General features: G+C 42.9%; 1 protein-coding gene across 2 annotated transcripts in view; it reads right to left on the reverse strand.

The window, feature by feature from the left end:
- The window catches only part of SQOR (sulfide quinone oxidoreductase), a 56,367-nt gene that overhangs the window by 11,202 nt on the left and 32,893 nt on the right, over positions 1-12,272 (reverse strand). For both annotated transcript variants that reach the window (XM_066276849.1, XM_066276848.1), the window contains 3 exons: positions 11,494-11,547; positions 7,530-7,724; positions 2,669-2,878 (listed from right to left, as the gene is read on the reverse strand). In XM_066276849.1, the coding sequence (XP_066132946.1) occupies positions 2,669-2,878; positions 7,530-7,724; positions 11,494-11,547 (459 nt within the window). The remainder of the gene's footprint in view (positions 1-2,668; positions 2,879-7,529; positions 7,725-11,493; positions 11,548-12,272) is intronic.

Consider the following 12,272-nt stretch of genomic DNA (forward strand, 5'->3'; position numbering starts at 1 on the left):
TTAATATTGTATGTCAAGTGTAACTGGAAAAAAATTAAATGAATAAGTAAATAATTTTTTTTTTAAAAGAGTAGAATTGAGTCTGGGAAGAAAATCTGACCTGAAATCCTATAATTCAAAAGAGACACTAATATCTTCTTTCTTTACAACCCCTTTAGAAGAACAGTAGCCATTTATTTATACAAGTACCTATCTGTAAGCTCAACTATCCAGAAAACAGCTGAGAACCAAAGTAAAAAAGACCAAACAATGAAATTAAATTCATGCTCAAGCTCATACACCTTGCTCAAAATAGTATGCTTTGGGCCCTTACTCATAGCCCATTTGCTTTTTACTTTACATAAAATTTAACATTTGGCTATCTCATTTTCCATACAGTAAAAAGTTGGAAGCAGCAATTTAAAAGAACTGAAGATGGAGGGACTTACAACTTCTTGACAGCTAAGAAAGACAAGAAACTGGAAAACTACAGAAAGGACACACACAAAATCAAAGAACGGAGTAGTGTGAGACACTTCTGTAAGGGCTAACTAGCCCTAAACCACCCAGCAGGCCACAGGAGCATAACTATACAAGAGCTATTCATAATTATGACCCTGAGCTGGGCGAGTAAATGCTACTTCTGCCTGAGAATGCTGTAACACCATAAAGAAAGGGCTCACAAATATGATGGGGACATGTCACAAGGACATAGGAACCATCTAAAAGGGCTCCTCAAAATCTGAAACCATATGAGCACCGAAGTAATTAAAAACAATAATAAATTTATCAACCACTAGAGGAGAAATATGAATTTAGGAGTTCAGGCCAGTAATGAATTAATGAGAGAAGGGAGGACTTTTTTGACAGAATGCCAAGAGCCTATTCATAAACATAGAGAAAATGCTGGAAAGTCTTCATTCTACAACCTCTGCAGTAAAGACTGGATTAGAAATAAATTAAAAAAATCACCAATGGATTAACCAAGTTCCAGGGGGAAATTTAAAGGGGAGTAAAAGGTATACATGCTCTTAAAGTGTCTCCCCACAGACTTATTAGAAGCAAGGGGAAAAAGATAATTATACAGTGGAAAATTGGGCCAGATCTTGACTGGTCTGAACATTACCAATGAGGGGCAGATGAATACACTGTGCTTTCAAATGTGTTACCCGAGAAGGACACATCACTCATGCAGCATTTCAGTCTATAAAAGACATAGCCTAAAACTAATCTCAAGAAAACACAGACAAACCCAAAACAAAGACCATTTTATTAAAAAATTAAACTGGTGAGGGGGGGTGGCTGTATTATTCCAAATTGCCAGTGTCATAGGAAACATCCCAGATTAAAAGAGGCTAAAGAGACATCACAATTAAGTAAACGACCTGGCTGTAGCCTGGGTCTGGCCTGGAGGGGAAAAGCACTGTAAATGCCATTGGAAACAAAACTGGACCACAAGTGGCAGACTGAAGCACTGGACCCAGGCTAAATCCATGAGCTGACAGCTGTGCTGTAGTAATATGCAAGAACACCCTCATGCCTTAGGAAATTTACAGTGAAGAACTTAGGGGTGAAGGGCTATGATATATGTAACCTTTAAATGCTTTGGGGAGAGGGAGAAGGAGAAAAATGAAATGATAAAGAAAATGGGATAAAACTCTATGTTAAGTAAATCTAAGTAAAGGCTATATAGAGTTTTCTATTATATATTTTTATACATTTACTATTTTTACTTCTACAATTTTCTCTAAGCTGAGATTATTTCCAAAAAGTTTTTTAAAATTATGTCCTTGAGTCACCCGTAACATTTTAAATGATAGTCAATCCACTCCACGTAAAAGAGATAAGACGTGTGCAATATATTCAGAAAGAGCTTGAGCTAAAATGCTTATAATGTATCATTTTGATGTTTAGAAGACTAATCTTTGGTTTACTCCAAAATTCATTTTTATGGAACCTGTCACTCCCCTAAAAATGCTGACTGAGTAAAATACAATTGTACACTGCTTCCTCGTGGCTAACAGTTCTTTCCAGGATGAGATAGAGAAAGGAGTCCTCCATGCATGCCTTTCATCTTGTTTGCACACCTCACATGCCTCTACAAAAGCGCTATTCCCACTCACAAGACAAACTGAGACACAGAGAAGCCAAGGCCATGTACAAAGGCTTCACCTTTCCCAGCAGGGCAGCTCCACCAGATCGCTCAAGGAGTTTTAAGTGCTTCCTTTTATACACAGGTGAAAGACATATAAATACAGCCTCTTCAGGGGTGAAAGACGTTCTGTCCTTGAACTCCCCACAAGCAGGACCGTTTCTCCCATACCATAAACTCAGTCAATCCCCAGATCCTGCGTGTCAGGAAGCCCTTCCTGAACTCTTGGCAGTAACTGAAGTTGTGAAGTATTTGACTGCTTTAAGTGACCCACGCCAAGAGAAATAGAGACCTAAAATAGAGATTTTTACCCTAGCACCATCCTCCTATAAACCCTCCTCACCTCCTATGGACACCACCCTGTACCTCTTTGTCTTTCCCACCCGTGTTGGTTCACAGTCCCCCCATCACTGTTATACAATGCTCACTGTAACCATCCTCCCCCAGCACACAATGATGATGGGCAGGGGGGCGGGAGCCACAATGTCACCTGCATCTGTGACATTGTTCACCAGACAGTGTAAGCTCACCACTCACTGAAATCACTTGGGTCTCTCCGGGTTTGTCCAGGTTCTCAAAAACAGCCTCCTGTTTATCAGCTCGAACTTCAACGAGGTTTTGCTTGTAGTTAACCGTGAGGTTTCTCTCCCGGATGATCTCCAGCAGGGCATCTGCATACTTTTTAACCCCAAAAATTGCTCCAAGAGAGGTGTTGAAAATGATATTGGCCTTGGATCGCTTCCCTGTCTGAGAAAAAGATAAGAATGGAAACAACCAACCCCGAAGCATTACTCTAGTCACCATTTTTTTTTTCAACTGAGACAAGTAAAACCTTCAGAAGAGGCCTCACCAGCTTTCTCCCTCACTATGCCCTGGTGGGGTGAGGCTGGACCAGTCCACCGACTCTATGTTATTTTCTGTCGGCAACATAGCAATTAAGTGCACATTGGAGTCAGGGGACTGAGGTGGGCACTATTCAATTGAAGGCCAGAGGTGAGATTTATTCCAGGTCAGGATAAAGCTGGATTGTTTATTCATGTGCCCATTTGTTCATTCACTCAATAAATATTCAGTGAGGTCCTGAGCTGGCCAGAGCTGTTGTAGGTGCTGAGAGGACATCAGTGAGCAAGACAAAGCTCCTGTGTCCCCCTGGCTTGTACACTGTCATACTGTTCATGTTTCAGAGACGAGAGTTCTCCCACCCACCTAAGATCTTATGGCTCCCAAGACAGAAACTTCTCTCAGGCCACTCAAAGGTTGGGAAAAAAGAGTTAAGCAAAGAGAATTTCCAGGAAGAAAGAAACAGCTGGTCTCTTACTCTTTTCTTTGTGCAACCCCTTTTAGGATTTGCTCACCTGGATCTCATTATTTGAAAGAAGTTAAGTGAGCAAGAATCTCAAGTGGCTGTGCCAACCTGGAATTCTCATAACCCCAAAAAATCTTTCTTAGAAATGTGACAACTGGAACCGTTCCTTAGTTCCCCACCCCACAGGGTTGGTGCTGGTTCACACGCCTCAGGTGAAGGCCTGCCCCATGCTGGGTCCCAGGCATACATTCAACATCTCTTTAGTCCCATCGTCTTCTCCTCTTCTCCCCACCTGTCCCTTTACAGAACCACAGGCTGCTCTGAATCCTACCACTGCCCCGAGTCAGCCCACACCTTAGGAAACCTAGTGTGATGCCCCACAGACAGGCAGGAGGGCAGGGCAGCTTCCCCGTGGCATCACCATGTGCTTTCCAGCTGCAGACACCTGCTCTGACAGAGGGCATCAGAGGACTACTGAGAGAGAGGGCCCCTAATCTCCCTTTCTGCTAAGGTTTAAAGTTCCACATTAACTTTTTTTTTTTTTTTTGCCTTTAGAATTGGCATTTTGTCTTTTATATTTCTAAAAATGTATATCAAGATCCAGAAAATATTCATAACCTTGAACTTGAGTAGGAGCAGCTGATGATATTACTATGTATAAAAAGGAACAATATATTGTACAACTAATTCTCTAACTGTGGTAAGGTACTGTTGGTCAAATAAGTTTGTAAATATGATATATAGGTTTGCTCACTTATAGTTTGCATTTGGGAGTGGGAGACAGGCTGTAAGCAGGCAGGGTCGTTATAGCCTAAAGCTTAGTTTTAAGACTAAGCCTTTCCCACCCTTTTGAGGAATCCCATTATGCCCTAGATAAGTGACTTTATATCAGAGACTTCTTTGTTTGTATATTGGATTAAAGGTTTTGATTTCTACACTATAAAGTGGGGCAGAGGAGCCCATGCAGGAGAGAGAGCAGAGAAAGGCCACGTTGAGGAGAGGAGAAGCAGCCAAGATGGCAAAGTGCTAAAGGAGAAGCCAGTTTGTGCAGAGAGAAGGAGATGGGGAACAGAGGTCAATAAGGCTGGTGAGGTACAAACCTTTGATCCTAGGAAAACTTGGATAAGTCAGTGGCTTTGGGAGCCCTGAATGGAAAGGGAAGTGTTTTCCCACTGTGTGTATTTCTTGCATGCTGGGTGCAAGCTAGGATTAAAACTAATGGCCCACCAGTTTTTGGCTCCGTTGTTTCATTACCGTCTATCCAAATTAAACCTGAACCTGCACAGGCCAGGCAGCTGTGATGGTGGCCGTCGCTACTGGCTTTACAGGTACCAAAAAGTTGCAAAATTAATATTGATATTTTAGGAAGAAAGGTCAGGCTTTCTGTCCCGTCCTTTCCTTGGGGAGGGGAGGGAGAAGAATGTAGAAGCTTCCTGACTTACCAGGACAATGGGTCATTTAGTTTTGACTATAGAATAAAGGTTGTATGGGGATTTCTTTTCTCTTTCAATAAGAGACAGAATTTACATACCACCCTACATTGATTTTGGCTCTTCCTCCCTTCCTGGAATCCTGAGAGTAACATATAGGCAAAGGAAAGGAGATAGACACTAAACGATTTGTAAATGTCCTTGATTGTATTTCCTTGAAAGTTTTAATGTTTTTGTGGATCCCCTAGACCAGCGGTAGTCAACCTTTTATACCTACTGCCCACTTTTGTATCTCTGTTAGTAGTAAAATTTTCTAACCACCCACTGGTTCCACAGTAATGGTGATTTACAAAGTAAGGAAGTAACTTTACTTTATAAAATTTATAAAGCAGAGTTACAGCAAGTTAAAACATATAATAATAATTACTTACCAAGTACTTTATGTCGGATTTTCGCTGTTTGGCAGAATAAAACAACTTTATAGAGTTGTTTATAAAACAACTTACTAGAATTAAATCTATCTTTTTATTTATACTTTGGTTGCTCCACTACCACCCACCATGAAAGCTGGAATGCCCACTAGTGGGCGGTAGGGACCAGGTTGACTACCACTGCCCTAGACAAATGTTATAGGCTTGTTAATAATTGTGTCATGATGTCACGCTCCCCCCAACCTGTGTGTAATCAGGGGTATATAACCAGCCTCTGAAATGTATTTGGCGTGCATGATTTGGGTCTGCAATGCCCCATGTTAGTCACATGCAGTCGACATATTAAGAAATCTCCTCCTTTTTTTTTAATTTTTTATTTTATTTTTTTTTTGTATTTTTCTGAAGCTGGAAACGGGGAGAGACAGTCAGACAGACTCCCGCATGCACCCGACCGGGATCCACCTGGCACGCCCACCAGGGGGCGATGCTCTGCCCACCAAGGGGTGATGCTCTGCCCCTGCGGGGTGTCGCTCTATTGCAACCAGAGCCACTCTAGCACCTGGGGCAGAGGCCAAGGAGCCATCCCCAGCGCCCGGGCCATCTTTGCTCCAATGGAGCCTCGGCTGCGGGAGGGGAAGAGAGAAACAGAGAGGAAGGAGAGGGGGAGGGGTGGAGAAGCAGATGGGCGCTTCTCCTGTGTGCCCTGCCCGGGAATCAAACCCCGGGACTTCTGCACGCCAGGCCGACGCTCTACCACTGAGCCAACCGGCCAGGGCAGAAATCTCCTCCTTTTAATAAAACCCTTCAAAATTCATCTGGACTCAGTGTCTCTACATAAACCCGCAGAAGTGAGGTATGGTACTTTACAACATAACTATATGGAAATATTTAAACAACACCTAACGTATCTCCCCAATAGATTTTTATATGCACATTAAAAAGTATGCTACAGCTCTGGCCAGATAGCTCAGTTGATTAATATTATCCTGATATGCAAATGTTGTGGGTTTGATCCCCCATCAGGGCACAGACAGAAACAGATCGATGTTTCTATCTCTCTCTCTCTCTTTCTTCTTCTCTAAAATCAATAAATATAAAAAATAATAAAATAAAATCAATAAATTCAAGAAAAGAAAAAAGTATGTTACAAAGATTTCTTTTTCTTCTTTTCTAAGTGAGACAAGAAGAGATAGAGAGACAGACTCCCACATGTGCCTCGACTGGGATCCACCCTGCAACCCCCATCGGGGGCCAATGCTCTGCCTATCTGGGTCCATGCTCCCAACCGAGCTATTTTTAGTACCTGAGGTGGAGGCTCCATGGAGCCATCCTCAGCACCTGGGGCCAATGATCTCACACCAATCGAGCCATGGCTGTCAAAGAGTAAGAAAGAGAGAGAAAGAAGGGGGAAAGGGAGGAGTGGAGAAGCAGATGATTGCTTCTCCTTTGTGTCCTGACTGGGAATCAAACCCAAGACATCCACACTCCAGGCCAATGCTCTATCACTGAGCCAACTGGCCAGGGCCACAAAGACTATTTAATGACAGTAATACATCTAAGTTTGTAGGTACAGTATGATTGTAACCATGTTTACACAAACATGCATAGAAAAAAATGGAAAGTCATTTTAAATTGGTGATAGCAGCTGAATTAAAACAATTAGATTATGATTGACTTCTTCCTTTTTTCTACTTTATAAACTTCCAATTATAAACCCTAGCTGGTTGGCTCAGCAGTAGAGCATCAGTCTGGCGTTGGAAGTCCCGGCTTCGATTCCTGGCCAGGGCACACAGGAGAAGTGACCATTTGCTTCTCCACCCGTCCCCCTCTCCTTTCTCTTTCTCTTCCCCTCCCACAGCCAAGGATCCATGGGAGCAAAGTTGGCCCTTGGCGCTGAGGATGGCTCCATGGCCTCCACCTCAGGCACTAGAATGGCTCTGGTTGCAAAGGGCCCAGATGGGCAGAGCCTAGTCTTCTGGTGGGCATGCCGGGTGGATCCCAGTCAGGTACATGGGGGAGTCTGTCTCTCTGCCTTCCTGCTTCAGAAAAATACAATAAAAACAAAACAAAAAAAAACTTCCAATTATATATAATTTTGTACACATACAACAAAAATTTAGAAATGAAAAAAGTATTTTGACATGGATAGAGTAGAAAACTCTGGCCATCACGAAATCAGCACCAGCTACACCCCCACCGCACCTGTCTCTGTCCCTGGAAAGGAAGCATACCTTCCTGAAATAGGCTTCTGACAAATACATGATCTTCTGCGGGGCGCCAGCACACTTTATCGGAGTATTTGGGAAAGTGAAGATGGCATTGCCCTCCTTGAAGTCCTGCAGAGCTTTCCATGTCTTCTCTACCGTGCTAACGGAATAATTGGACCCTATTTTGGGATGGGCAAAACCTTCAGGGAGGCCTTTAATCTGCAACAAAAGACACAAATAAAAAATGTTTTACCATATGATTTCACGTATATGTGGAATCTAAAGATCAAAATAAACGAACAAAGCTGAAACAGACTCAGACACAGACAGCAGGCTGGTGGTTGCCAAACAGGAGGGGCACTGGGAACGGGGTGAAAGAGGTGAGGGATTAAGAAGTACAGACTGACAGTCCCAAAACAGTCATGGAAATGTAAGGTACACCATAGAGAATATACTCAATAATTCTGTGATGACTGTGCCTGGTGCCAGGTGGGTGCTGGAAATATCAGGGGGAACACTTTGTAAAGTATATATGATCATCTAACCAATAAGCTATATACCTGAAACCAATATAAAATAAAATTGAAAGTTAACTAAAAATAAAATCCTTAACAGAAGTGCAAATGGCTCTTCTTTGCCATTTCTACCAACTTGCAATTATGTCGGTACAATTATCAGCGCCCAGTCCTTGCACACGCTGCAGCAGGCAGATGGGTGAGGGATCTGGTAAGACCAGCACTATAGCTCCCAGAGGCACCTGTCAAGCTACAGATTGGACCCAGCCCAGGGGAGCCCCTCCACCTCCCTGGCCTTGAGATCATGATTTGAATATGCATACTTCCTTCCACCACCTGAGTGTGGACAAGAATTCAGGCATGCGTCCTTTCTGGAGAACCAGTTGCCTTACTGAAAGGAAGCACGATAGGCAGAACCACGAATTATGATGTCGACAACAGCAAACTTAAATTACCCCTACATCGGGTTGTATCAGATCAAACTCTTGGTAAAGGCAGGTAATGAAATACATGGGTTTGGGAACCGTGCAGACCTGGCTTGAGTCCTAGCTTTTCCACTTATGCGTGTTATGACCCTTGGTAAATTAGCTAATACCTGTAAGCCAGTGGGTGTCAAAATGCGGTCTCCAGAGCAGCAGCACCAGCAGCCCCTGCGAACTTGCTGAAAAGGCACATTCTCAGGCGCCCCACCCCAGACCTACTGAAACAGAAACTCAGGGGTGAGCCCAGAAATCTGTTTTAATAGGTGATTCCATGAGCACTGAGGCTTGAAAAGCTTATGTTCATCATCTGTAAAGGGGGGATAAAGGAACAACTTCTCAGAATTCTTGGCAGGAGTAAATAAGCCCACGCATGTAAAGTGCTTAGAAAAATGACATGCACGTGGTAAGTGCTCCAGAGGTGGCAGTGTATTCCTGCCAGTAAGATAACCAGATACTTGTCTTAAATGTTAGAAGGCTCGCAACTACCATACACACTTCTTGGCAATGCTTTAAAATTTTCTCATTAGTATTTCTCCAGTGTATTTCATGTTAGCACACTTGCAGAGTAACCTCGTCCTTTGTTTTACGAAATGGTATGTATTCAACAGTATAGATATACTAAAATTAATTCAAAGTCTTTGATAAATGTACTTTTCTTACATTTCCATTTTCTTTTACTATTAAAATAATGCTGTAGTGACCAAACAAACAAAGGAAGAGAAGATTCACAACATGCAATGAGAGTGGCACAGACTGAGATAAAGAAACTGAGGCGCCAGTCCTTCCAGCAAGAGAAGGAAATCTAACAAAAATTAAAAAGTCATCAGGATGGGCTGGTTCTTCAGAGTCTCCCCACGCTGTTCCTCAGAATGTAGGGCTATGATCTCCAGAATCACTCGACACTGATCCCCAGGTCTCAAGGAAACAGGGTCCTATGATCTCTTCTATCACACTCAATGTCAAGAGCAACTATTTCTTTAATTACTGGTCATATCTCCTGCTACAGTTTAAGTAGATATAATATTAGCAGTTTCAGCAATAATCATTTATTATTATAACATCACCTTGCATTTGAATGTTCCTGCAGTTTCACATCTGTGCTAACACTGGATGTTCACTGCACACCGCTAAGAGAGGGAGAGAGAGATTATTGGCCCATAGACACACCTGACGAAAATGAAGGAGAGGCTGAGAGAACCTTACAGAACTAGACACCGCAGGCCCGACCTAGGGCTCTTCCCACAGGACTTCCATACTTCCTGGGCCCAAAGCAAAACTATTCAAGAGATAAACAGCTGGTCTCTTATCACCTTCATTGTCTTTCTCTATCTGAAGAAGCTGCTGTTAAGGTAAAAGATACCAAGAAAAAAATGGGAGACCTTGTCATAAAGGGCAGTTCATGCCCCCTTGTCCAATCCAAGTGCTTCTCTGGGAACCCTGAAGCAAAGCGAGGCAGGGGAGGCAGAGGAAGAGATGAGATCTGACCCTGCTTTGGCTGCACAGTAATAGGCTGTATGTTGGGAGCTATGGACTATCCTATCACATGTACCGGGCCAGTAAGCAGGACACCGTGCTGCAGAGATCCCATGGAGCTGGAGGGAGAAAGGGGTAGGGACTGCTGGGCAGAGAGAGGCTGCCAGGGGTCCAACAGAACCCAGGTCAGAGATCCAGCCCTTCTGAAGACCCACCTACATTTCTGCCCTAGAGATCCGGATCCCTTGGTATCCTCATCAAATAAACCCCCCTTTTGTTTACAGTAACTTGAGTGGCTGTCTATTGTCCACAATCAAAGAGTCCCAGGTAATATAGCAGCCTCAGCTTCCTCTTCGCTTAAGTGGAGATAAAAATACCTTTCTCACAAGTAGCTGTGAGGAATCAATATCAGATTCTTAGCACGTACCTGGTACATAGTAGAGACTCCAGAGTAATAGCTACATTTAAATATGATTGTTCCTTAGTTTTCCGCAAAAGGCTGCTAAGGACTCTCAGCACTGTTCTCTTCAAACAGCCCTGCTCAGATGGCATTGGGGGTCTCGGGGAGACAGTCCCATGGAGATGCACCATCTTTGCTAAGTCAACACTTCAGGGGCTCTCTTGAGAGACATGGACCTCCCAGAAGGTGCAACTGGCACCTTCTCCAGACGCAGTACTCCATAGTTTGTTGTTAGATGGGACGCATGACCATGCCAACGTGACCCGAACTCATCACAACCTTCACACCAACTCATGGCTTCTTTGAACCTTCAGAGAACACACCCCAGGATATTGTCACCATCTTACTCTGGACATGTCATGATTTGGGTTTCCATGTAGGAATTATACTTCAAAGATTTTTGCTGAGCCAACTCAGATAAGGCCTTTGCCTGTATCAAATTTCTGAAACTTGTAACCTGGTTATCACCATGCTGACTTTCTCTATGATGTTTTAGAAAATTGAACTTGAATCTCACAATAGTAAGACAGCAGTAGGCTCCCTACTCACAGAAAAGAGAGATGGAAGGAACTTCCGGGGCAGTAGTTATATTGTGTCGGTCACCTCGTACCAAAACGCCCACCCTCCACATAGCAAAACCCAGACCTCCCTCCAGCTCCTGATAAACTCACTGCTGGCATTCTACCATTAAAGTCTGCTTAAGAATTCAAAATCTAAATCTTACTTTCAAAGGAAAATTTAATCTATAATACAGCCAACTCAGTCTTACTAGAAAGGTAGTTTTCTTGTAAGTGTGAAAAAGGCTGCTCTTTTGCTTAAATTCCCATTAGGGCAGGAGCATGCTAAACTAAGATTAAAGCTTAAAGCTAGATCATATTATCATTGATAGAATCTTAGAGCAGACTTTTTTAAAACCATACAATGACTACTGAGAAATAAAACTAGAAGAGGAATCTTAGTACTTCTTCTTGTCAAAGTGACTAAAAAAAAGCCACTGAAGGCAGTGTTTGATCTTGGCATAAGCAGGCCAGTGAACACAGATGTAGTTTAAAACTTACCTTGTTATAGTCCAGCTGGAGTCCAAGAGCAATAATAAGATATTTGTAGGAGATCTGCAACACAAAACAAAGCGATTTTAGACCAGGACGCAAAAAGTGGCTGCGCAAGGGCTGACTCAGGCCCCAGAAAAGTGTGGCCGACACAGAGTTTCCATTCATTTATGTGGACAACTTGGAGCTGTGGGTTGTGGGCAGGAAGGGCATCAGGGGCCATACATGCTCCAGTCTGCCATCATGCTCACCATTCTCACACCTCACTGCTTCATAAATACTGTGTAACTGTCCTAGCTTCTGAGAGCTGAGGCTCCTATATTTTTATGCAGTGGAGAATGATGGCAAAGAGGCCACAACTTTTACACAGGGCTTTTGTTAACTCTTTTCATGTTGAGGAGGGGGGGAATGACTTTCTAATCTTAAAAACAGTCAACTCTTTAAAAAATCTATGGGGTAATGTATAAATCCCAAGCAAATATGACCTGCCATATGGATGGATCGATATCATAACTGAGAAACTGTTCTTTTGAGGGTCATTGTAAAAGATGTGATATAATGTATCTGATATTATTTAACAATCTGTTTGGGATTGAAAAGTCCCCTCCTTAAATATGGGTATTGTGATTATTCATGCTGAAGAGTAAAAGTCTCCATATTTATTGTGATAGAAATATGGGTTGAGGATCAGGGGGAAGACAAGTTGGAGCCAGGAAAAGTCAGCAAGAAAAAAATAAAAGGGGCCTGACCAGGCGGTGGCATAGTGGATAGAGTGTCGGACTGGGATG

Source organism: Saccopteryx bilineata, chromosome 4 (assembly GCF_036850765.1).
Source record: "Saccopteryx bilineata isolate mSacBil1 chromosome 4, mSacBil1_pri_phased_curated, whole genome shotgun sequence".
NCBI lineage: Eukaryota > Metazoa > Chordata > Mammalia > Chiroptera > Emballonuridae > Saccopteryx > Saccopteryx bilineata.